Consider the following 24183-nt stretch of genomic DNA (forward strand, 5'->3'; position numbering starts at 1 on the left):
AGTGGCGGCGGCCGGAGGTGGCGCGGCCCCGGTTCGCTGCCAGCCCGGACGGCGGAACGTGTTGCACCGCGCCGTCCGTGGCGGGCGCGACGCTCTTTCCCCCATGGGTAGCCGGGCGGCGGAGGGCGCGAGGAGCCGGCGGCCCTCAGGTGGGAGGCGGGGAACGCTCTGTGTTTCTCTGGCGGTGGTCGGGGGGCAGCTGCCGCGTCGCGGGCTCTGCCTACTGCGTCTGGGCCGGCGCTGAAGGGCGGCTCCGCAGCGCCGGAGCCTGCGCTGGGCAAAGGAGCGGGCGTGCGGGCGGGTTTCTCCCCGAGGCTGGCTCCTGCGGTGCCGTACCGGGGCTGTCCCCGGCAGGTGTGCGGTCGCACGGCCGCTGTGCGCCCCGGGGGACGCGCCTGGTGCCGGGCTGGAAGCGCGGCGGGGCCGCTACTGAAAAAGCCCGTGCGCTGTCGGGGTGGCCGCGGGGCAGGTAAGGTGCCGTCTTTACGGCAAAGTCTGCACTCCTGTACGAGGAGGAAAAGTTGTGTGGCTTGATTGAGTTCCTCAGAGCTGGGAGGGTAGAAGTTTTATGGGGTGTTAATTTTCAAACCTGATTTGAAAATTCTAATTCTATCAGTTTGTAACTTTTGTTTTTTTTTTTTCTTTTGCATTTTAAGATGATAGTATGCCAGAAGCACCTGGTACAGAATCAAGAAGGCTTACGAGAGAACAGCTATTTACAATGGCTGCAACAGCTTCTATAAACTTCAGTTCAATGATATGCTATTCAATCCTGGGACCCTTTTTCCCTTCAGAGGTAAACCAACAATTTAGCCAGCTGCCCTTTAGATTGTTTTTTGCGTGTTGAAACTTTAAAAAGGATCTTGAACACTGTGGCACGTGTATGGCTATCTGTAAGCTTTGCGGGGGTCTTCTCAGTTGTGGGAATTCATAGTGATAGCCTGATGTTGGCTAAAATAGGCTAGAGTGTATGTAAAGGTGACCTGGATCCTGTCCATGTACTAATTAGTCTTCCCTGTGGCTGCAGAGAAGACAGCAAGCCAGTGGTATGAGATAGAAGTTGAAACAAATGCTTGGAGAAGTAAAATCGTTTTGGAGAATAGTGTTGCATAGCAGTTTGGTAGTAGAGCCGAGATTAAAGCTGCCTGTGTCCTGGCTTGTATTTCAGTGCCTTAGCCACTAAATGACCTTTTTTATTTATAGCTATCTCTCTGTTAACTCATGCTGGGCCATCATTCACTGCATTAAACTCCCTGACCCATCAACTGGGGGGAGAACGAAATATCTCTGCTTATGTTGGGTGAATACAGTGTTTTAATACAGGATGAAAAAAAAAAAAAGGTCATGGTGCATTTGCAGCAGAAATCCCTTTCTCTAATGACTAAGTTGTTCCGAAGTATTAACGAAGAAATGTTAAAATTATTTTTGCTCTAAATATTCCTATGTACTGCTTGTACCTAAGTGTGTTTTGCCAGTTGGATAAATAAAAAATTTGCTTGGTGCTTTTTATGGGAAAGCGAGATACAGTGAAGATAAGAGGTATCTCGGCTCACTGCCCTCTCAGCACGCAAGGGATCAAAGCTCTGTAGCTAGCTCTTTTGCATGCCAGCTGAAGCCACCTGTATAAAGTCTGGTGGCCTGTTCAGTAGTTCAGCAAACAGCACCGTGTTTCTGTTCCTTGAGGAATGACTATTGCTTTTCCTTTGATTATGTACAGCTTAAACAGAAGCGCAACATGTCTTAAAATTGCTATGTTGTTACCTTATGAGCCCTTACTGCCTTTGAGAAAGGAAAATGTTTTGTAACTGCACTGATGGAGAATTTAAAAAAATTGAAATGTACAAGGCATGCACGTTACCTCAAGAATTTGCCTCCGTCTTTACACAGTTGTGATCTTCTTCACAGGCAGAAAAAAAGGGTGCCAGTAACAGTGTTGTTGGCCTGATTTTTGGATGTTTTGCTTTGGTCAATTTCTTGTCATCTTTAGTCTTGGGAAATTATGTAAGTATGATTGAAGCTGTAACTTATTTCTGTGATGATATGGGTTGGTATATGAAGACAGTTCTCTGAGGCTGAGAAAAGCAATGTCTCTCTTCAGTGGCACTGCTGCAGGCTTGTGTCTGCAGTAACTGGAACCTGGCCATTCGGTTGGAATCTGGTCTATGTCTTGTCAGTACAACTTAAAAAGTTACTCTTCTACAGCACTTGAGGGTGACATAGGGTGGTGGACATCCAGCTGTTTTGTTTTATCTCGTTAACTGTTCTGTTTGCTTCAGAGTAACCTGCTGAACAATTCTCCTTTCTTTTACCTCCTTTCTCCCTACCCCCCATTTTAGTTACTGCACTTATTTATATATTTTGTTTGCCTTCTTAAGGTGTATGGGTTTGTTGTTTTTTTTTTTTTTCTGTTTTTGTTGTTTGTTTGTTTGTTTGTGTTCTTTTTTCTTTAGTTAGCTGCACCCCTTCTTTTCTGGTATGTTGTCTTTTGCTTAACATTTCCCCCTGTAATGACTCTTGGCTGCTTAACTTGGTTTCCACTTCATTACATAGCAATATTAGATAAGTATCTCCAGTTCTTGCAACTTCAGTTTTCCCACTGATTCAGGACTTTTCTCATGCTGGAGAAATTACTAATAAATTATATAGCAGTTTGTTTATATGCTGGAGCACTGCTGTACATGCATTTTTGGCTAGGGCTACTGAAGATCATACCCTAAGTTGGGGTTGCTGCAGTGTCTTTGCTGACCCCACCGTGGATGATTTTCTCTGGTGGTGAGGTGGCTCATCAAGGTGTCACACAAGTGCCTTTGGTAAGTCCAGTCACGATGCCTGTGATTATGGCATGACCCTCACCAAAGTATTGTGCCGGGGGAGAGAGGATGAGCACACCATCCTCACTGCAGCTGGGTGAAGTGAGCACCAATAGCAGTGGACAGTCCAGCAATCAGAAATCCTGATGGTTTCAGTGAAACTCTGCAAAATATGGGCTTCGGTAATGATGGTTGAAACACAGGAACTTTGTCCAGACCTGAATAAGAAAAGAGTCTGAAATACCTGCTTCTCTTAGGGGAAGTTACAGAACAGAATTAGAAGCTCAGAGTTAATTTGTTACAGGATTGAGTGAGCTTTATGGAGTGGTTCTTGTTGTCCTTCACCCTGGTGATGGAGTCTTAAATGAAGGAAGGTGGGGGTCCTTTGCCTCATAATGAATGGAGAAGCCTGAAGCTACCATGCTTCCTATGCCAAAGCTTTGTGCTATTAAGGGTTGTGATAAGTTTGCTTTAAAATCGGGTTCTACTGACGCTCCTGAGCCAGATATTGCTGACTTGGCATCAGTGGCACTGCTGGAGGGGGTATGCATTAGTTTCTGTTTGTTTATAGCGAGGAACGCTGCTGTAAACTGCTGCTCTGCAGAAGGTGCAGCATGGCACTGTGAAATGGTTAACTGCAGCATTGTCTTACCGTTCTGAAAACTGGGTTAAGTCACTTAACCGTTTAGAATATTTTTAGGTTCAGTATTGCATGAAGGCAAACCAGCAGGAGCAGTATCTCCAGATCTTTTAGTCACATATGCCCATAATGTTTTGATTTCTTAACAGTAAATTACTTTGAAAGACTTTTGATTTAGGCTTGAACTAATAATATGTAAAATGGTATTTAATTTACAGCTTACGCATATTGGAGCAAAATTCATGTTTGTGGCAGGGATGTTTGTTTCAGGATGTGTGACCATTCTGTTTGGGTGAGTAATTTTTTTTTTGGTTGGTTTTGTTGTATTTGTCATGTAATCATTGTCATCCGTATGAAAAGATGGACACGAAACAAAAGTGGAAACTCTTGGGCATGTTTTGGGTGTTGGTTAGGTCACGTAACTTTTTGCGTCTTTGTTTTTCAACTGTCCCATGTAAAGCAGAATGAACGCTTGTCCCTATCAGTAGACTTCAAAGCCTATTCAGTACTTTGAAAGCAAAGGAGGAAGATTCTACATATTGAAATAACTACCATAGTTGATGAACAGCAAGAAGTCTGTCAAAGTGCAGCAATAACAGAATTATTTATGCGTAATGTTTTAATTATTCTTTTCTTAAAAATATGGAGTGCAAACGAGAAGCTTTACCTGTCAGGCAGAGAAGGTAAGGCACTCATTTTAGCAAAATAAAAGTTTTATTAACAATGAAGGAAGCTCTTACTAGGTAGTTGTAACTCATTGCATTGAAGTCCTTGCACAGTTGCTTGGAAGAGCTGTGAAATACAACAGAAGATGGCTTTGGATTTTTTCACAGGTTAGATTTTTTGTGCTCTTTCTACCACCAATGAAAGGGAAAAAGGGGAAAGCTGCCAGAAATAGTTTGGTAGAGTTTGTGTGACTTCACTGATGCTTTTCAAAAAGATGTGGCAACTGAAAGCATTGAGTGTCTCATAGCTAAGTCTTTTAATAAGTAAGAAATTATGCTTCAGGGCCTTTTGTAGATGACTTGCTGCATCCTCAGAGTTCTTCATTTATGTGGTGGTTTGTTTGTTTCGTTTTCAGAATGTTGGACAAGGTACCAAGTGGGCCAATGTTCATCGGTTTGTGCTTTTTAGTAAGAGCAATGGATGCAGTAGGTTTTGCAGCAGCAATGACAGCATCATCTTCAATCCTTGCAAAGGCATTTCCCAATAATATAGCTACTGTCCTGGTAAGTGCAAAAAACAACGTTACAGCTAGGTACCTGCAATATGATAAATTGCCAGTAGGCAGCCTAAAACTAGGTGGAAAAAATCTGCTGTGTCATATGCAGGGCATATTTGAAATAAACACATAATGTTTGTAATCTGGAATCACAGTCCTGGAACAAGTTTAGACCTTAGCACAACTCCGATTAGATATAAATTAAGCAGTATGTATTGGTTGCTTATGTTGTGAAAACAGCTGAGGATTGATGGCAATAGTTATCTCCTCAGGTGAAATCAGACTATTAAAATGCTAATACAACTTTTAGTGACGACTACTACTACATGGATACTAAGAATCCATGTGGGTTGATTCAGTAAATTTGATTAATTCATTCAAATACTATTGATTTAAATGAATGAAAGATGCAAAACTGGAAACTATTTTATTTTTCTAATCTATTGATGCAAGTGATGCATGAGGAGAGCTAGAACGTCTTGAAATCTGGCCATCAACAACTCATTTCAATTAGAGATATTACCCTTATTTGTTTGTGTTTTATGGTGTTAGGAAAAAAAGAAGTTTTGTATATAATAACTTACTGCTTTTTTTTTTTTTTTCCCAAGGAATTCTGGTTTTAAGTCAAATATAGCCTGACAGAAATAACTGGTTTAAACTTTAATGAGTGAACAAATGTTAAGAAAATCCTTCAGAACATTTAATAAAATTGAAACAGTGCTTTTATTAATATTGTTGCTAAGCTGCATAATTACTTCTATAAATAAATGTCTCTAAAAAGATGACCTCTGAAGTAGCAAAAAAATTACTAAATTGCATCTACAGTGAGCAGCTGGCAGTTTCTTTGGAAAGCAGGTTATACATTGTAGTTGTTTTGGATATATTCAGTCAGTAAGGCTGAAGTTTGCTGTTTGCATGATTTAAAATGTAACTTAATAGGTAAGTAAAGTAACCTTGACTTAAAGGGACTTAGTTATCTGTTGTATAAGACGACTTTAAAATAAATTAAATTCTGTGGTGGCAGCACAATAAACCTGAGCAGAGCTGAAAATGGTATGTGGGGATGAAGGTCACCTCAAGACCAGGATCAAAACCACTACACAGCTGTGGTGTGGTAGCTACCTTTGTTTAAAATCTAGAAAGGGTGCTGTCAGAAGACAGATCACTTTTAAAAATTGGTCTGCCATATTATATACTCTGATATCTTGTTCTGCATGACAATAAATGCTTTTCAGATTCATTCATGTAGAGTTACTGTCCTTAAACAGACAGGATGGAGAGTTCTTGTTACTGTGAGCTCTGCTCATGACAGAGGCAGGAGGCAGAAGGAAGAGTCGATTAGATAAAGCAAGGTGCCTCCTATGGTAAAATCATAAAGCCTGAAGGAATGGATGAGGGATTTTTAACATTGTTTTCCATTGCCCTTCTTGATAGCACTAGATACTGAGAAATACTTTTTCTCTCCTTACCCTTTTGGTACCAGTTTTCAGCCCACCTTTTACCCCTTGGATACCCTAGAGCATGATTGGGGAAGTTATTAAATGTAGACATGTCAGCCTTGCTGAAGTGAAAAGTTCAGCATCTGTCAACATGATCGCTCTGTTGGAGGAGGTATGAGCTTCAGAACAAAAGCAATATCAGTTTTTTTACAATATCAGGTTTACCTTATTCTCCCCTGATCTGCAGTAATGCAAAGCCTCAGCTTCTCTCCCTCCCCAATAATTAATAATTCATTAACTTAGGCTGTACATCATTTAGCCCCTCTAACTTGAAGTCCCACCATTCATAAATATTTGTTATGGTTGGTAAGAAACACAAGTAAAAGCATTATTTGGATGCAGTTACGTTAACTCATGAGCCTTCTATGTGTTGAATTTTACCAAAATGTCTCAAATCTATCTAGAACAGTTTTTAAGGACTTGCTAGTCATATGCTGTTGCTAATTATTCCTTTTCCTAGGAAAGGAAAAGGCTGGGACCCTAGACTGACCTATGGTAAAGAACTTGCATGTTGCTGACTGTGCCCACTCTTGGGCCACTCTGACTTGTATCAGTAAAATTACAGATGAGGATGAATCCCTATACCATCTTCCTGGGTCCCAAAAGTTAGCAAAACTTTAACTGTAAGCAGTGATTACCACCAGTTACTACTTGTTAAAAGGGGGTGGTCTAAACACTGATTAGTCAAGTATTGAGGCCAATGTTGACAGTGGTAACTATGATTAAACACAATATTTAAGTGTAACTGTATTATTGTACTTTTGAAAATTATTATCTTATAAAAGGTGGCAGATTATGAAATTATAGCTAATATAATCTGAGTTATCCCCGCTGCAGTTTCACTGTTGTCTCCTGCCCCTAGTCAGTAAATTCAAGTGGTCGGTTATCGACAGAAAGCTTTAACATGTACCTCATCCCATGGCATAATGACCCATCCGAGTTGGTTGATTTTTTTTTTTTTTTTTTAATTTTTTTTTCTTCCTTTATTTTTCCTCCTTTAGGGCAGCCTTGAAATTTTTACAGGACTTGGACTGGTGTTGGGCCCGCCTTTAGGTGGCTTTTTGTATCAATCATTTGGTTATGAGATCCCTTTCATTACACTGGGATGCATAGTGTTGACCTTGGTGCCTGTGAATATGTGCATATTACCAAAATACGGTAAGCACCCTTCCTCCTGCTTCCTTCACTCACCTTTATTTCTCATATATATAACTGTGTTTTAGGAAAATATCAGTTTCTGGAGTCGTATCCAATTCAGAAGGGAAAGCTTCAGCTGAATCAACTTGTGATCTTGATCAGGCTCTTGTTTTAATGCGAAATTAATGCGTGCAGATGGCCTGGAATGAATCCACCATCTCATGCCCATCTCTGCAAACAGTAAGAACTCTGTGTGAAAGTGAACCAAGATAAACTTTTGTTTTCTTTTGTCTCTTTAGTTTCAGGGCTTGTAAAATATCAGTTGTATCTTCTTAGTGTCAGTTTGTTATTGCAGCTAGTTGAAGAAAAGCTGGAGATAGATATCTATTTTTTTTTCACCTTGAACAAAGTAACTTGACAGGTTTGTGAGGTTAATAGTGGGGGGGAAAAGCAGAATTATAGGGTGAACAAAACGGGTTTATTTGTACTGAATAGTTCAAGATCTGATTAATGTGAAGTAATGTTAAAATTAATAAATGGGATGTTTAACTAAAGTGGTGGAGGTCCTAAATTTTATTACATTTTAGATAGACCTGTTTGGACATAAAGTTAACTTAAAGATAAATCTTCACACAAGATCATAGTTGCAAGGTTACAGTTCTGATAGTCTTTTCTATTTAAAAAGCGACTTTTAAACACAGCGGGTGTTTGTTTTCTTTTTTCCTATTAAATATGAAAACCTTGCAGAATAACCTCATGTATGCTGGCTTGTAGAAGAAACTTAGTCGTTAACCACGTGCTGCTACTACTGGCCTCCCCACCACCTCCACAAGCTCGGAAATTGTATGGACTCATGACATTACTGGCCAATTTGAAACTACAATAAATAAATGTTAGCTCTGAGCTGGTGGATGCTAATGAATTAAAGTTAGTTCCATGTATACTTTGAGACCATATTTGACTAGTAGAGTACCATCAGCATTGGAGGAAAGCGTGACTTAGAAATGACACGTAACCATGACATCTGAAAGAACTGAACAAACAAACAAATTGAACACATAGGAGATCCGCATGACTGGCTGCTTAAAAATTTGGACAAATCTGAACTGATAAATAGCAATCTTTTTATTTTACTCTCAAAGCATGTTTCTTTCAATATGAATTGTTGCTTGTGTTTGTTTTGAGATTTTCATTGCGTAAGGGCTAGTGGAGAAGTGGCTGTACTTTCATGTAATTGGGAGTAGTACATTTGTTCTTTTTTAAGTTGAGGATTTGCAGTATTGGAATCTAAACTGTCTACTCTTCTTTTATTCACCTCTCAAATTTGAGGTTTTGATGTAAAAAATAGTGTAGTACATAATGGTCTACTATTGACTTTCATTTGTTAGATAACAAGAGTAAAAGGAGTAGAAAAAGGGAAATACTGATTTATTTTCTGAAGCAAGAAGATCAACCATGAGCTTATGCTGCTGAAAGTAATGCAATTTGCCTCCCTTTTTTCTTGAAACAGATTCAGTCCCTAGCAAAGACTCCTTTTGGAAGCTAGTTCTTCTGCCGAAAGTCTTACTTCTCTGTCTTACTATATTTTCTCTAAGTGCATGCTTGGGCTTTTTGGATCCCACAATGTCTCTATTTATCCTAAAGCAGGTAAGTCCTGTTAACATGCAGGGGAAACCTGACTTGCTAAGTAGTAATTAACTGGTTATAAATGTGGTTTAAATATCCCAAACAAAATGAAGCCTTATCAAAATACACTGTTCTAATTAGCTGTTAATAATTTGATTTCCAGTTAATTTGATTTCCACGGTATTGACAAATCACAACTTCTGTTTACACCATCTGTTGTGGCTGGGTCTCTGTAACTTTGAGAATGAGGAAATATAGGGCCTTTAAAACACATGTTTTTTCCACTTAATTGGCTTTCACCTGCAGAGTGCCTTCTCTGAACAGGGCATAATGGCTGGTTTTGTAGACTAGGGACTTTTTCCTCCTTTCTGAAAGCAAATTCTGTAAAATTGCACCAGTCATTTACAGCTTGTATCTCTTGATGTGGATATTTAGTGGATAAACTGATTTCAACTATGTAGCCTGCCAGGTGACTCCTTCACTCACTCATTAAAAAAAAAATGCTATTTTATTTATTTATTTTAAATTTAATTTAGTATTTATTAATTTGTTTCCTACTTAATTGCTTTTATTTATTTTCCCCATGGTGTTTATGGTAATGAATTTGAAGTAAACAGTTTATGATGCTGTTCCTGTGTGAAATTAAGCCATGCTTTTTGAGAGGTTTATTTATTTATTGTTTTTCCAGGGAATAGCATTTCAAGTGTTGTAGTGCTCCTACTTTCCCTCTGTCTAGTCCAGCATGTAGAGCACTCATCCAGGGTGGAGGTAACTTGGTGCTAACCTCTGCCATCAAAGGAGATGTGGATGTATGTGTTCCACCATCCAGGAGCGTTTTGTGATTATCCCACTGTAGAATATTCTACACTGGTGTGGCTCTTCTGCTTTCCCTTTGCTCTGTGCTAAGAGCTACTTGCCATGAAAGGGTTTTAGCCTAATTGGCTAGGTGTTCTAATCGCTAAATTAGAGTTACTATCATGTGCCTGCAATATGGCAAGGAAATAGTGAATATTTACATAGCCCATGGCACATGAAATATCTTGGAATTCCTTCTAACTGGTAGTTAAAGCACTCATTTGGAAAGTAGTATGCTTTTGGTTCATTACACATTTTGTTTCAATACAGAAATGTGATTGCATTAGGAGAATATAGACCTCAGGGTTTTTCAAAAGGCCTCTTACTCATAAAAATCCTCCTTTGGTTGAAAAGCCAGAGTTGTGTTTTATAGCACTACTTAGATTCAGATGCACTGATTAGCAGTGGCTGACTACTGTATTTATGCTTTTCTAAGTGGAAATATAATTGGATGGGATAAGTAAAGACTAAATCCATCTAAATTCCAGTGTCTGAAGTGTCTGTTTCAAATGTGCCAGTATTAATGTTAGAATCCAGTGTGCTGGCATAGGGGCATAGAATAATCTTTCCTCCTGAGATAATTCAGGCTTTTCTGAGTACACTTATGTCAGATGTTTTCATTCCATGCCTAGAAATATAAGGGAAGGAAACCGAAGCTCTGTTGTTGACATCAAGTACTTGAAAAGACTCTGTATGGTATCAGTAAGATACTTAAAATCATGCCTTTCAGTATTTTGACCTAAAATGTAATTCTTGGATTGTCCTGTAATTCATGTGGCATATATGGTTTGTTTTTGTGTTTTGTCTTCCCATAGTTCAAACTCCCAGCTGGTTATGTGGGCTTGGTATTCCTTGGTTTGGCGCTCTCGTACTCCCTGGCTTCTCCCCTCCTTGGATTCCTAAGTGACAAACTGCCAGTGAGTACTACTCTGCTGTTTCTGCAGGGTTGTCAAGCACTCTGTGCATTTAGTTAAAACTGGGAGACTTCTCATATTGAAGCAGTGGAGGTAGGCCTGGTCCTGCACGGGGATTTCTCTTTCATGACCTTGCATGTGCACTGAATACTGCCCGCTTGAAGGTCTCTTTTGCAAGGTCCGGGTAATGTCCAAAATAGTAAAGGACGTCAGACAAGTATCCTGCAGTTGGAATGTATTGAGCTTTTCCAGTGGACTCAGCACAATCTAGTTCTAGCCAATATGGAATGGAGTGTAGGAAAACATGTCCCAATTATTCATGGTTTTATTCACATCTAATTCTATCAGCTTTTGAGAAGAGGAGTAAAATTGTTCAGGTTAGCTGTATTGAGTTTGTCTCTTTAAAAGTGTAATATCCAAATTAAGTCATCACACCGACTGACTATCGTTCTCTAGCTCTTAACTGCACCATAGAAAGACTTTGACAGTGATATACCCAAAGCTGGCTGGTTTACAATCACTGCTAATTGATCAAAGAAACTTACACTTTGAATACTTTGAATGAAGGACAATGCCAGTTTTCTGACACGTTTTTTTTTCCCCCAACACAAACTAATAGTGGCCTTTGTACATGAGAATTGCATGCAATGCTACATTATATTTCTTATACTAAAGAAGAGTAAGATATAAAATACTTTGCTAACAGAAAAGCACCCTTACTCAGTGCCCTGAAGAATTTCTGTATTAAGCAGCGGCTGCCAGGGATTGCATTGGTGGCAAGGAAACATGAATTGAGCATTTCTTCATGGTGTTCAGAACTGACAGAGGAATTGTGTATTCCCAGTTTGTGTGTAGTGATGTTCTTTACAGGACACATACTTTTCAGAAGGCGAAGATTTAGAAGAGAGGTATTAAGAAAGACAAAATAGTTACATTACAAATTCACATCTTTAAATTATGCACTTCTTCCTTTTCTTTCACAGCACCTCAGGAAGTGGTTGCTGATAATTGGAAGCTTAATGACAGCAGTGTCCTTTTTCATGTTAGGACCTGCTCCCGTGCTGCACATTGAAAGGTACAGAACTGCCTCTTCTTGAACCTGTCCCTTTATGTGATGTTTTTGTGATATGTATCATGACCATAGCTATGTATGTCCACAAGTCTATAATTAGCACCTCTGAGCATGAAACAGGGGTTTGTTGGTTTGTTTTTTTTTGTTTGTTTTTGTTTGTTTGTTTGGGTTTTTTTTGTTGTTTGTTTGTTTTTGTTTTTTCTTTTTTTAAAACATGAAGCTTTGAATATAAATCAGTGGAAGCATCTGAAAATTGAGATTTTACAGCTTTGTAAAATAGATCCATTTACTTTTTACTGTTAGTGTGTTTACTCATGTTAATGTGTATGGTGGGAAGAATGCTGCTTTTTATTTTTCTTTCCTCCAAATTCTGTGTCATTTTGAGTGCAGCAAAACAAAGCACTCTCTCTGTTTTATTTTCCAGTGTTCTCTGTTTCATCAGTGTTTCTTAATTATGGGCTTCATTTGCATGGCTGTACAGCAGTATTGATTTTTCTTCTCTCCATATATAGATTACTGAGGAGAATGCCAGGCTACAGCTTTATTTTCAGCTAGCTAAATAAGACAATGCATGTTGCACGTGAACCCTCTGTTAGCCTATCTCTCAAGTTAATTCACAGCAAAACACTCTGCTACATTTACAGAACAGCTGTACAGTCCTTTTGTCCTGGGTTATATACTCTGTTAGAGATGATTATAGGCTTGCTGATGTGCAGAATTAGTAAACTCTTCCTTGACTTCTAATTTTTAAAGAAGATTTTTAAAGATTTGAAACTGGTGAGATAGTACGTTTGAGTTGGTGAGAAAAATAAATCGGTAAAATATTCAACATTCTTTAGCTAAGTCTATTTGGTTATTAGGCTACAAAATTTTAGCTACAAATCCTTCACTTGTGCAACAAACCATGTCTGGAGCTTGGACATAGGTATTGCTGAGTTATGCTCACCTGTCTACCTCTTCTCTATGTGCTCCTCTTAAAATGAGCTATATTTTATGAGGAAATATTTAATTTGAGCACAGGATTTTCAGATTCTTGTACAAAGATTGTTGTGGGTGGGTTGCTTTTTTTCGTTTGTTTTTCTTTAAGCATAGAACTGTATTTTCAAGTCTTAGAGTTCAATCAGAGTTATTTTTGTCTTCAAGTAATCTAATTTTCTGGTCAGTCACAGAGAGCTGATATAACAGCCTTCACTCAAATGGGGTCTTTATTTGAAAAGAGTCTTCAGCAGCTAACTTCTTTTAAATGCCTCTTTTTCAGTCAGCTGTGGATGTTTGTGCTAATGCTGGTTTTGCTTGGGTTTTCCATTGGCATGAGTGCTATCCCAGTGTTTCCAGAGATACTGCACTGTGCATAGTAAGTAACTCAGTCCAACACATATTTCATGTTACTGACAGTAGGAAACTGCAACTGATTTTCAGCAGTGAATATGAAATGGGGTTTTGGTGTGGCTTTTTGCCCTCCTCTTTGAGACAAAGGCAACAAGTAACACTAAAATGTTTCTGTTACTTTTGTTGTCTTAGTTTTTTCTGACTGAGCAGCCCAGTCATTATACTCCAAATATAATTTTGTAAATGTTGTTTATCTCAGTACTATGGACACATTGAAGTCCATCAGACCGTGGGACCCATAGCATGGGGTGACCTGTGTGTGATTTCATATACATGGGATTTATTTCAGCTTCTGAAGGCAATTCATAGCAAGCATCTTTCACTGGATTTTCAGGCTGCATTTGCTTTAACAGCTGCATCTACAGGAGTTGTACTTGCTCAAAGTACAAGGTCTGTAATGTGGCTTGGCAGCAATTACCTGGAAGGGTCTTGATTTATTAGTATGTTCCTCTTGGAACAAGGTCTTCTTAAAAGCCACCTGTCACATCAGAGGTGAGGAGCAGAACTGCAGTCCTTCAGAGAGGCAGTGAAGAGCAAAGTACTGACTAAACAGACATGATTCCACTGTACTCTTTTGCTTGTTAACTGTTTATGTTGGTAGTAAATTGAAAGGAGGGTAAAAAACTCTCTATAGGGAAGACTATAGACTGAAACACAATATTTTATTATACTACTCTAACTGGTCTGTCTTTTTGCAGTGAGAATGGATTTGAAGAAGGTCTGAGTCTGCTGGGACTGGTGTCTGGGCTCTTCAATGCCACGTGGTCCCTTGGGTAGGTACACGGTCACGTATTTGTAAGCTAGGAGTGTTTGGTTGTTTTGCGCTATTGCCACATGAAATCTTGCTGCATTATGACCAGAAGTCTTGCATTGCAGTCCTTGTGTTGACCTTGATTCAAGAGGTTCTTGTTAAACAGGTGCCTCATGGACATGTTTTAGCAAAGCTTTTTACCCAGCAAAGGAATGGACTCTGAACTTGTCTTCCTTGAAATATATAGCCCTGCATATCAAAAGCTGCAGTGATTAAGTGGATGTTAGCATGCACTTCTGTGTGATTATTTTTGTTGAGACTGAAATAAAAGCTTAATATAGAGAGAGGTGGACCCTAATATATTTATAAAGCTAAGTCTACCCACATGGTATCTGCTCCTGACTAATTCTCTTTTCCCTTTTTCATTTTCCACATTTCCTCCTTTTGTCTGGGACAGCTTAAGGTAGAATCTTTCAGCCACAGCCATTATTTATGGTCTGTGTTTGCATAGCTTAGCAGAGTGTATTTGTGTTTATTATCCAGTGGTCATCACAGAAATAAGTGAAAGGTACTGCTGGCTGAGTGAAGCTTCAGAGTTGTCACTCAGTGTGAAGTTACAGAATTCCCCTATTGACATTCACTTCCAGGATTTTTTATCTGCCCCTGGAGTCCTCCGTGCCTGCAGGTGGGTTTCAGTGGTATGAATTTGCACCATTTTTCCAAGCTAATTGATGTTCTAGCTGTCCTGTTTATTTGGTGTAGAGTTCAGTACAGATATAGGTTTTATGAAGTTACCAAACCACAGTTTTATGCTGTTATCAAACATGGTTTTATTATGTGACTTGCTTCCAGGAAATCTCTCTAGTTTTATGCAGTTTTGTCCCTTTCTGTAGTGAGGTAGCTTATCATGTAAAATGTTTTATAAAGTGACAATAGTTACATAACCTTTCATGGCCTTCTTAGACAGGCATGAAGGTGCAGGGCAGTTACATACAGCTCAACCTTGCAGTGACCACGTCTGTCACAGCATGCCTTCCCATCTGCCTATATCCATCAGTATTTCGCCTTGACATTTGGAAGGTTTACATTTTGAGGGATGAGAGTTTAAGTTTCTTTTATGGTAGAATTGATTGGTGTAGATGTCCTGTTAGAACATGGTCCTAAATGGGGCCTCTAAGCCATTCCAGATACAGAAAAAAGTGCATTCAGCTTTCTGATATGGATCCTATTTGTGGCTGAAGAGGTAACTAGACAGGTTTACTGGGGCCGTGGCAAACAAAGAATTAGTACTTATTGTGGATTATAGGAAAGTTAGGTCTGTAGAAGACAATCTCTTTGACAGATGAGAGATAATCAGAGGAAGGAGGCAACAAAACACAAAAAAAAAGTTGTCTGAGAATATGATATGTTATCTTTTTTGTTTGGGATGCCAATACCTCATTTTGATTTTTTGCAGGGCATTTACAGGTCCAACTCTGGGAGGGTTTCTAACTGAAAAGCTGGGTTTTGAATGGGCCTCAGCCATCCAAGGAGGATGGGCACTGTTAACTGTAAGTAATTACACATTTTTTTGCTTTTTATATCTATTGCAATTATGAGCTATTGCATAACAATTGTAACAATTATAACAATTGTAACTGACTGTTTCTTCAAAGGGTCTTGTTACTGCAATATTCTATATCACTGAGGCAACAAGGAGAAGGTATGCTGAGATATTTTTTTCTTTATTTTACTTGCAGCCATATAAAGCCAAAGCTTTGAAAGCTGTGCTTCTGTTTTTTCCTCACTATCAACCTGATAATGAATGACAAGATAAGCAGTAAAACTATAGCTTAAATACTTTGTCTGTATGCTTTCCTAAATCCCTACTGGCCTAAACAGAGACCTAAACCAGGCAGTGCCTGTTTTATACAAGCAAGAGGACTGTGGCATTAATGAGCAAGCCTTACTGATGATTCTTCCAGGAGGGTGTCTGTGAGCTGGAATTGGCTGGGTGCTTGCATCCAGAGGGTAGTGGTCAATGTCTCGATGTCCAGATGGAGATCAGTAACAAGCAGTATCCCTCAGGGTTCTGTATTGGGACCAGTGTTGTTTGATATCTTCACCAGTGACATAGACAGTGGGATGAGTGCACCCTCAGCAAGTTTGCAGATGACACCAAGCTGAGTGGTGTGCTTGACGCGCCTGAGGGATGGGATGCCATCCAGAGGGACCTGGACAAGCTTGAGAAGTGGGCCCATGCAAACCTCATGGGGTTCAAAAAGGCCAAGTGCAAAGTCCTGTGCCTGAGTCAGGGCAACCCACAGTATCAATACAGGCTGGGGCATGAAGGGATTGAGAGTAACCCTGTGGAGAAGGACTTTGGGGTACTGGTGGATAAAAGATTGGACATGAGCTGGCAATGGGCACTTGCAGCCCAGAAGGCAAATTTTATCTTGGGCTGCATCTAAAGGAGTGCAGCCAGCAGGTCAAGGGAGGCGATTCTGTCCCTCTGCTCTGCTCTTATGAGACCCCACCTGCATCCATCTCTGGAGCTGTCAGTAGAGGAAAGACATGCACCTGTTGGAGAGGCTCCAGAGGAAGGCCACAAAAATTATCAGAAGCCTGGAAAACCTCTCCTGTGAGGGCAGGCTGAGAGAGTTGGGGTTGTTCAGCCTGGAGAAGTCTTCAGGGAGATCTTATTGTGGCCTTTCAGTACTTAAAGGGGGCTTATAAGAAAGATAAGGACAGATTTCTAGCAGGGCCTGTTGCGATGGGACAAGGGGTAATGGTTTTAAACTAAAAGAAGGGAGATTCAGACTAGACATAAGGATGAAAATTTTTACAATGAGGGTGGTGAAACAGTGGAACAGGATCCCTGGAAACATGAAGGTCAGGTTTGACAGGACTTTGAGCAACTTGATCTAGTTGAAAATCTGGTTGAATGACCATCCCTGGAGGTGTTTAAAAGACTCATAGATAAGCTGCTTAGGGACATGGTTGAGTTACAGTAGTAGGTTAACAGTTGGACATGCTGATCTTTTGGTTTTGCAACCAAAATGATTCTATGATACTATGATTCTAAGATGTCTATGCTTACTGCAAGGGATTGGACTAGATGACCTTTAAAGGTCACTTCCAAACCAAAATTTTCCGTGAAATGATAGGTATGAAAGCAATACTACGTGGTTCTGTGCAACAGTGGGGAACCAAATCCAGTGGTCCACACAGCTCTTTCCACATGATGTGTGGCTTTACGTGCTATAATGTTGGTATTGCATAGAAGTATGTAGAGAATATTAAACTGGTTTCTTCCTTCCTGTTCCTTTCTTTGTGCAAACAGTTCCAGTTCCAGCCTGCGAAATCCTCGTGGTAATAATGAAGAAAGAAGTCATCTGATGGGCAGTGAAACATAGCCAGGAATACTTTCAATTCTCTTTTTACTGTTGTGGTTTAACCTAGTGCTGAGATGAGTGGACTTCAGTCACCATCCCTGGAGGTGTTTAAAAGTCATGTAGATGAGGTTCTTAGGAGCATGGTTTAGAGGTGGACTTGGCAGTATTAGGTTAACAGTTGGACTTGATGATCTTAAAGGTCTTTTCCAACCAGAACAATTCTATGGTTCTGTTCTATGATTATTAACGGAGCTGGAATATGTGATCCTGTAGTGAATAACCAGCTGTGGTTTAATTGTAGCTGTGTGTTTTGAAACACTAAACACTGACTGCCTTTCTTTTGGGGAGACCTCATGTGGATTGGCTGAAGTGATGAGTAACTCTCAGATGTCAGGCTGTTTAATTGTGTTCCATGTACAGTGCACCACTGTATGTGAAGACGTGTGTTTTCAAACGTCTGGTTTCTATATGTGAGCCTGCTGTGCATTATTCTTGGGTAGAGCTACTATTTTGCTACCATAATTTTCCATGTTTTTAAAAGAAAGTACCTTATCTTGTAATACTTCAATAACATAAAATGTTCAAAACAGATTTTGAAATGACAAAACATTAAGCACAAAATTGTTTTCAGTAAAGAAACTTTTTTTTCCTAAGTTCTGTGAATTTTCTTAGACAAGAGTCTAAAGATCTTTGTGTTTACCAGCACTTGTATTATCTTGAAAGTGCCTGAAAACAGGAGGCCAAGGTAATGAAGAGAAGACTTCGTCAGCCCTGGAGGAGACTTGGCATTGTGTGTGTATGTGTGTATACATACATGCACAGACGTATGTATGTTTGTATTGTATATTAGGACTCAGCTTCGTGTGTGTGTGAGATCTGTTTTACTAATAAATGCCAGCTGGAATGTTTGTACTAATTGCCTTTGCAACAGTAGATTTATCAAAAGTCTAGGGCTACTATTTTCCAACAATGAGAAATAAAAAATAATCTCCTCACCTTCTCCAGATGCCCAGCAAAAAAATCCCTCAAGGAGAACTGAGACAAAGGAATGCCTGGCAAACTCATGCTCACTTCTTGACCTCGGTTTTGTTGAAAGTCTTTCAATTTATCCTTCAGCCCAGAACAAGGTCCTAGAAGGGATTCTCTGTGGAACCCATTTTTCCCTAAGAAAAATGGTCTAGCCCTAACAATTTCCAAACTATTTCTTTTGTGAGTAGCTACTGGAATTTACATGATAAATACTTCTTTCTCTGCCAGAGCTCTTTTTGGGGAACTAGCAAGAACTGCTCTTGTAGCCAGCGGAACTGTGAAGCATCAGGGTACCGAAGGGCAGGCTTCCCCTGGGAATGTCCTGGCCATAGCTCTCTTTCCTTTTGTATCTGGTGTTAGACTTTCCTGAAACTGGAAATGTACAGCTCAACCTATTACAAAATGCCAGTGCCAATGTTGAGGCAGGTGAGAAGGAGCTAAAAGGTCTGGAGGTAGATACAAGGTGCACAAGATGCAGATCTGTGGATGTGAGACCTAATTAGCTCTTTGTGGAATGACTTGTTCACTTACTTGACTTTTGCTGTTGGGACTTGAAGGGGCTGGGATTACCAGCACAAATGTCATTGAAATTAATGAGCTGTCCTCCCATGCATGAACTTCACCAGACCTCCAGCAGAAAGTAGATAGGCTTAACTAACCACTCTAGCTTTCTGGCAACACATCTTCCCTCTTCATTCTTTTTCATACCCAATGGAGGTGAAAGAATCCTGAAGAGGAATCTTTGCTTCCAGGTTTGTTGTTCAAATCAATTTGCATGTTTTCTAGCGTTGATTATCCATGTTTTCTGGAACCATGATTAAAACAGAGCAGTGGGATCTCCTATGGGAAACTTAACAACCTCCTGTCTAGTGCTGTACTTGTCTCGTGTGGTGCCAGGTCTAAATACCAATCTGCTGTTACCAACACAGTTGTACAGTGAAGCTGTGGTGAGCAGGGACTGTACCAGGTACAGCCAACCTACACTTGGTTAGATTGAGCTGGGGTGGCACAGGCAGTGCCCAGGACACAGCAGAAAAACAAGCCAGCTTTGTGTTACTAAAGCAATGCCATGCCTGAATCATCTGCAGATCTGCCAGGTGAAGTGTTTCTTCGGCAGCTGCAGCACAGTGGTGACTTCTCAGTCAGTGGTGTAAGGCAGAATTACTGAATGCTGGCAGCTCTCTTGCCTTTGATGTTTCAAGACTTTCTGGGCAGGGTGATTACATCTGGTGTCAGCTTTTGGATACTTTGGGGAATTCCCAGGTTTTATGCAAGACTGTCCCTTTTAAAGGCCCCCGTCTTTGCTTGCCCCCATCTTCCTCTTGGGTGACATCCGGACACCAGACATGGGGCTTCTGAAAGCTTGTGCCTCTGCTGTGCTGTCTGCTCTGGAGGCCTGTGCCTTGGACAGCCACATTGCAGCCATCTATGAGCACAACATGGTCTTGTCCGAGGACACTGAAGTGCCAGTTTCTTCTGAGGATGCCTTGGTGTTGATGGAAAAAATATGGCCATTTTGGAAGCGGTTGTCAAAGAGGCAGCCAGACAGGTATTAATGACAGAATTAGAGATGTTAATTTTGCAAAACACTGACCAGTTATTCATTTTCTTGATGATGTGTTTTGGTTTTGTATGTTGATACCAGGGTGCCCATATCATTGTAACTCCTGAAGATGGCATTTACGGCTGTGTCCTCACAAGGGAAACAATATATCCTTATCTTGAAGATATCCCAGACTCACAGGTGGACTGGATTCCATGTGTAGATCCTGGAAGGTAGCATTCCTGCTGTGCAGGGGGTAAGAGTCTGATGGGAAATCAAAATGTGATATACAAGAACTCAGAAATGCTTAAGTTGACTATACCACCTCTACTTGTTAAATGATCAATCCTGAGAGTTTATGGATGTGATTCTTCATCTTCTGACCCTAGTGTTCATCAATGTTTTGGTCATGTGAAGGCGCAAACTTTTTTTTTCTCCGCTAGGTGGAAACCTAACTCTGAGAATGGTCTTGTGAGTCCTGCAAGCATTGCTTCTGGCTTGAAGACCTTGTGGCAACTTTTCTTTGCAGGCTATATTTTTACTGTATAGTTTTCCTGAGCAGTCAAGCACAGGTTTTGTGGATATTTGCTTGCAGAAGTGAGAGGAACTTACTGGTGTTCCTATAATGTAGTCCTAAACTTCGCCTTCCAAATAAAAGCAAATATGGGCTGTTCCTTTAGTTCTTAGTCATTGGTGACCCTGTGTTATACAATTCATATTCTTTAAGGTTAGATTTTACTCTGGGATTTAAAGGCTTATGTATTTATTTAAAGGGCTTGTATAAAGATGTGACTTTTGGTAATATATTTTCCTTACAGATTTTTTTGACTTGACAGTATTACCATTCATTATAATCAGAAATACTGATTTCTGATGCAACTAAACTCAATGAGGAATCTATAGCTTCAGGCACTTAAATCATATATAAATACATATAATTAGCATGCTAATCTCGTCACTTAGAATACATGAAACATCAGAGTTTGATCTACTTTACATTGAATGCAAAAAGCATTAGGTTAGGATTATAGTCCATGAAGGTTTAATTTAGGTTCAAAACAAGCCGGTAAACATTAGAATAAAATTTGGCACGTGTTTAATTAGTTAAGACTGCTTACTTATACGATGCACTTGCTTTCAGATTAAAAGCTTTGTGGTGTTATGTGTTTGCAGGGAGTGGTATTTATGCCCCAGGTGGTCCAAGAGCATATTATTATAATACAGAAACAGAAAATGGTCACCTTTTGGTGACAGAACTGAGTTCACACCCATGACTATCCTGCTGCTGTCAACTGGAAATTGTATGGCAGCAGGATCCAACAGCTTCCATCAAATGGCCACAATTTCAGTGGGGTCATTTACCATGATCTCTTCTCCTTCACGGAGCTCGCTGAACCTGAGGGAAATTGTACCATTTGCCAGCAGGACCTCTGTTGCCATCTGAGTTACAAGATGGCAGAGGTGCAGAAGGACGACATTTATGTTTTGGGTGCCTTTGATGGGCTACATGTCGTTGAAGGAGAGTATTATTTGCAAGTAAAGTTTTTATCTTCTTATCTGGACAGTGGGAAGGCTGCAAGACTCTCTTTACAGCCCATTTGCATTTGTCTCATTTTTGACTGAAGGGGTTTAAAAGGAGGCATTTTTTTAGGTCCCTCTGAAAAGATTTGTTTTCTTCATTATGTATTTTAACTTTATTACGAGTGTTGGTTGTGCTTCTCTGTCTATGTTATAAATGCTGAAAGTCAAGATCCTGAGTTGATTCTGTGCTATGACACTTCAAGGAGGTTTCCATATATGTCTACAAAAGGGAGAGAGGATCAGAGAGTTCACCCTGTCTTCATAGGGATGCTCTTGTCACAACAGAGAACTGTTTCCTACTCAGTGGATTGTGTCATTGTGCTGATGTGATTCTCCTACATGTGCTTATCTAACAAAATGAAGAAACTAAATACAGATACAACCCTTGTATTTGCATGGCTTGACAGTGTATTAGTTCTTTTAAATTTCACTGTTAGGCTTTTTTTGGTGTGCCATATCTTTATATCTTTTCTCTGTATATTTAGAGTATTCCCACTAGAGTAAGCAAATAAGTATGGCTTCAGTTTTTTAGGAAACTCAGCCAGAGCTGAAGTAACTTACACAGGTCTCAAACTATTCCACATCTATGACCAAATGTATATGTATTATGCATGAACGTACAAGTAACTTGTAAACATGTGCACAAACAGATACAGTGCTTTGCTGTGATGCTGTCAAAGAACTCTATTTTTACAAAGTTTCAAGTGCCACCTATAAATTCTCTTGGCACAAATAAATGAGTAGATATATTGGATAATTTCTTCATGATGACAGCTTTTCTTACCATCAAATCCAGCTCTTGATTGTTGAAAGCTTAGCAGTATTTTGCCTTTCAGTGTCTTCCTCTCCACAGATCTGCACACTGCTCAAGTGCAAGGGCGGCTGGTGGAGACCGCACAGACCAAGTTCGAGATTATTTCCTTCAGTGGCATGTTTGGCACCAACTATGTCTTTCCGGAAGTCTTGTACAGTGGGGTGCAGCTGGCCCTGGGGGAGTTTGAGGTAATGGGACACACTTGTGAGTTGTCAGACTTGTAAGACAAGTGTCAAGAAACCACTGCAAGACACAGGAGCAAGTTAGGAGTTCTCAGTGTCCTGTATTTCAGTAGCTGGTATGAGTTCAGGGCAGCTTTATTTCTACCTGATTTTCCTGGTTGCATTCATGCAGCAGGTACAGTTTGCTGATTCCCTTCTTCCCTGTCCCTTCAAATCCCCTAGAACAATATCTTGCTCAAGACAGAAATGTAGTTTTTCTCAGACTTTGTGGTAGCTCCGAGTGAGCTACTACATCTACCAATGAGGTCAGCATTAATGATTGTATAACTTTGTGTTTTTTCATACAACAGTACTGTTTTGCTGATGTTTCTATTGATTTTATTTTTCTATAGCTAGGTGCTAAGTGATGGACGTCTGATAAGTCGGAGTAATACATCAAAGCCAGTTTTAAGTGTAATGCTCTTTGGGAGATGATATGAAAAGGACCCTCCACACACACAGCAAGCTTCACCGTGATTTCACTGCAGATCCTTTAAGATCTCATGTGCTTGCTTCTACAGCACTAATCGTAACTAGTCATAATGTTAATTCACGTTAATTAATGTTAAACCCATAATTATAATGACATTCTTTTTCTCAAGGTGTTTTATCTAACAATATAGTCATTGTATCGATTTGTTGACTTGATTTTGCAACAAAAATAAATTATTCTGCTGGGCAATTCTTTATGTGTTTTTATAGCATAGCTTTTGATTGTCATAGGCTTGACCTTGATTTCCCTCGGGACAACTGAAAATAAATTCCTCTGACTTTTGTGCTGTAGGATTCAGGCATGTTGCAGTGGGATATGGCCAGCCAATTTTTAATATTTTAAATTTCTGGTACAGTATTAGAACACTCTTCCACCCCATCTTAGAATACACCCTTTTCTAATCCAGAGATTAACAGAACCTTTGAAGGCTGATGGTTGAATTTTAAGTTCTTTATTTTGAAAAAGAAAGCATGCCTCAAAACACTGTTACTTCAAGAACAGTTATTCAACTCAACATGCAGTGTAATGTGTTGTTGTGCCATCCCCTAACTTATAGTTGAGGGACACTATTTGAATCTTTCTGCCCACAGTTTCAGGGTGCGGAAAATTTCCTTTTCTCAAAACCTTTTTCAAGCAGTCAGGTGGATCCATAAAAAAATTCTCAAAATGAGCAATTTTTCAGGAGCATACCTGTCTCCCTGTGAAATGGTTACTCATGCTGATGCAAAGGGGAGTCTGGACTGTACAGGTAAGTGTTGGGAAAGGCTGGTGAACAGCTTGAGATTGAATGCCCTTACATGTGTGCAGGTGCAGGCACTGCAGACTGTACTTTCTAAGCAAGTGGACTGCATTACTTAGGGTGGCGCTGCTAAGATTTTTACGTACCGTTAATTCTGTTGCTTGTTCTGCATGTTTGTTTAGAAATAAAAGCACTGTTCATGTCTAATCTGACCGATACAATAAAAGAATAGATTTGTGGAATGCAAAATATGTTGTTTTTAAACAAAATCAATGTTGTAAACACAAAATTTTAGTCTGTAAATGTATTGAATTCTAATGCTCTACTATTCGTACGATAGAAGAAATGGGAAATACTTCACTTGTTTGTGGAGAAAAAGTACTGTATCTCTACAATTATACCTGTGCCCTAGGACAAGGACATGGTGTCATGTTACAGCTAAACAACATAACTGTGTGCTGTTGCTAAAAATGA

At 39.8% G+C, this 24183-nt stretch overlaps 2 protein-coding genes across 2 annotated transcripts; both read left to right on the forward strand.

Annotated features, from left to right (window-relative positions):
- The first annotated feature begins 13 nt into the window (after window positions 1–13).
- Window positions 14–17942, forward strand: SLC18B1 (solute carrier family 18 member B1). Its single transcript, XM_082049598.1, has 14 exons — window positions 14–149; window positions 657–796; window positions 1906–2001; window positions 3669–3742; window positions 4532–4679; window positions 7173–7329; window positions 8819–8955; window positions 10605–10706; window positions 11687–11778; window positions 13034–13129; window positions 13863–13937; window positions 15372–15465; window positions 15571–15617; window positions 17238–17942. Exons 1-14 carry the CDS (start codon window positions 104–106, stop codon window positions 17308–17310), a joined length of 1377 nt encoding a protein of 458 aa, XP_081905724.1. The 5' UTR covers window positions 14–103; the 3' UTR covers window positions 17311–17942.
- A 138-nt stretch (window positions 17943–18080) lies between these two features.
- On the forward strand, window positions 18081–23159 carry LOC309438039 (vascular non-inflammatory molecule 3-like). The gene is given in 7 exon segments (XM_082048947.1): window positions 18081–19815; window positions 19818–19867; window positions 19964–20094; window positions 20305–20327; window positions 21123–21397; window positions 22296–22444; window positions 22831–23159. Coding segments are annotated over 7 exon segments (783 nt in total). The 5' UTR covers window positions 18081–19664; the 3' UTR covers window positions 22835–23159.
- Window positions 23160–24183: the final 1024 nt, after the last annotated feature.

This window comes from Streptopelia decaocto, assembly GCF_964273445.1.
Source record: "Streptopelia decaocto genome assembly, chromosome: 3".
Taxonomy (NCBI): Eukaryota; Metazoa; Chordata; class Aves; order Columbiformes; family Columbidae; genus Streptopelia; species Streptopelia decaocto.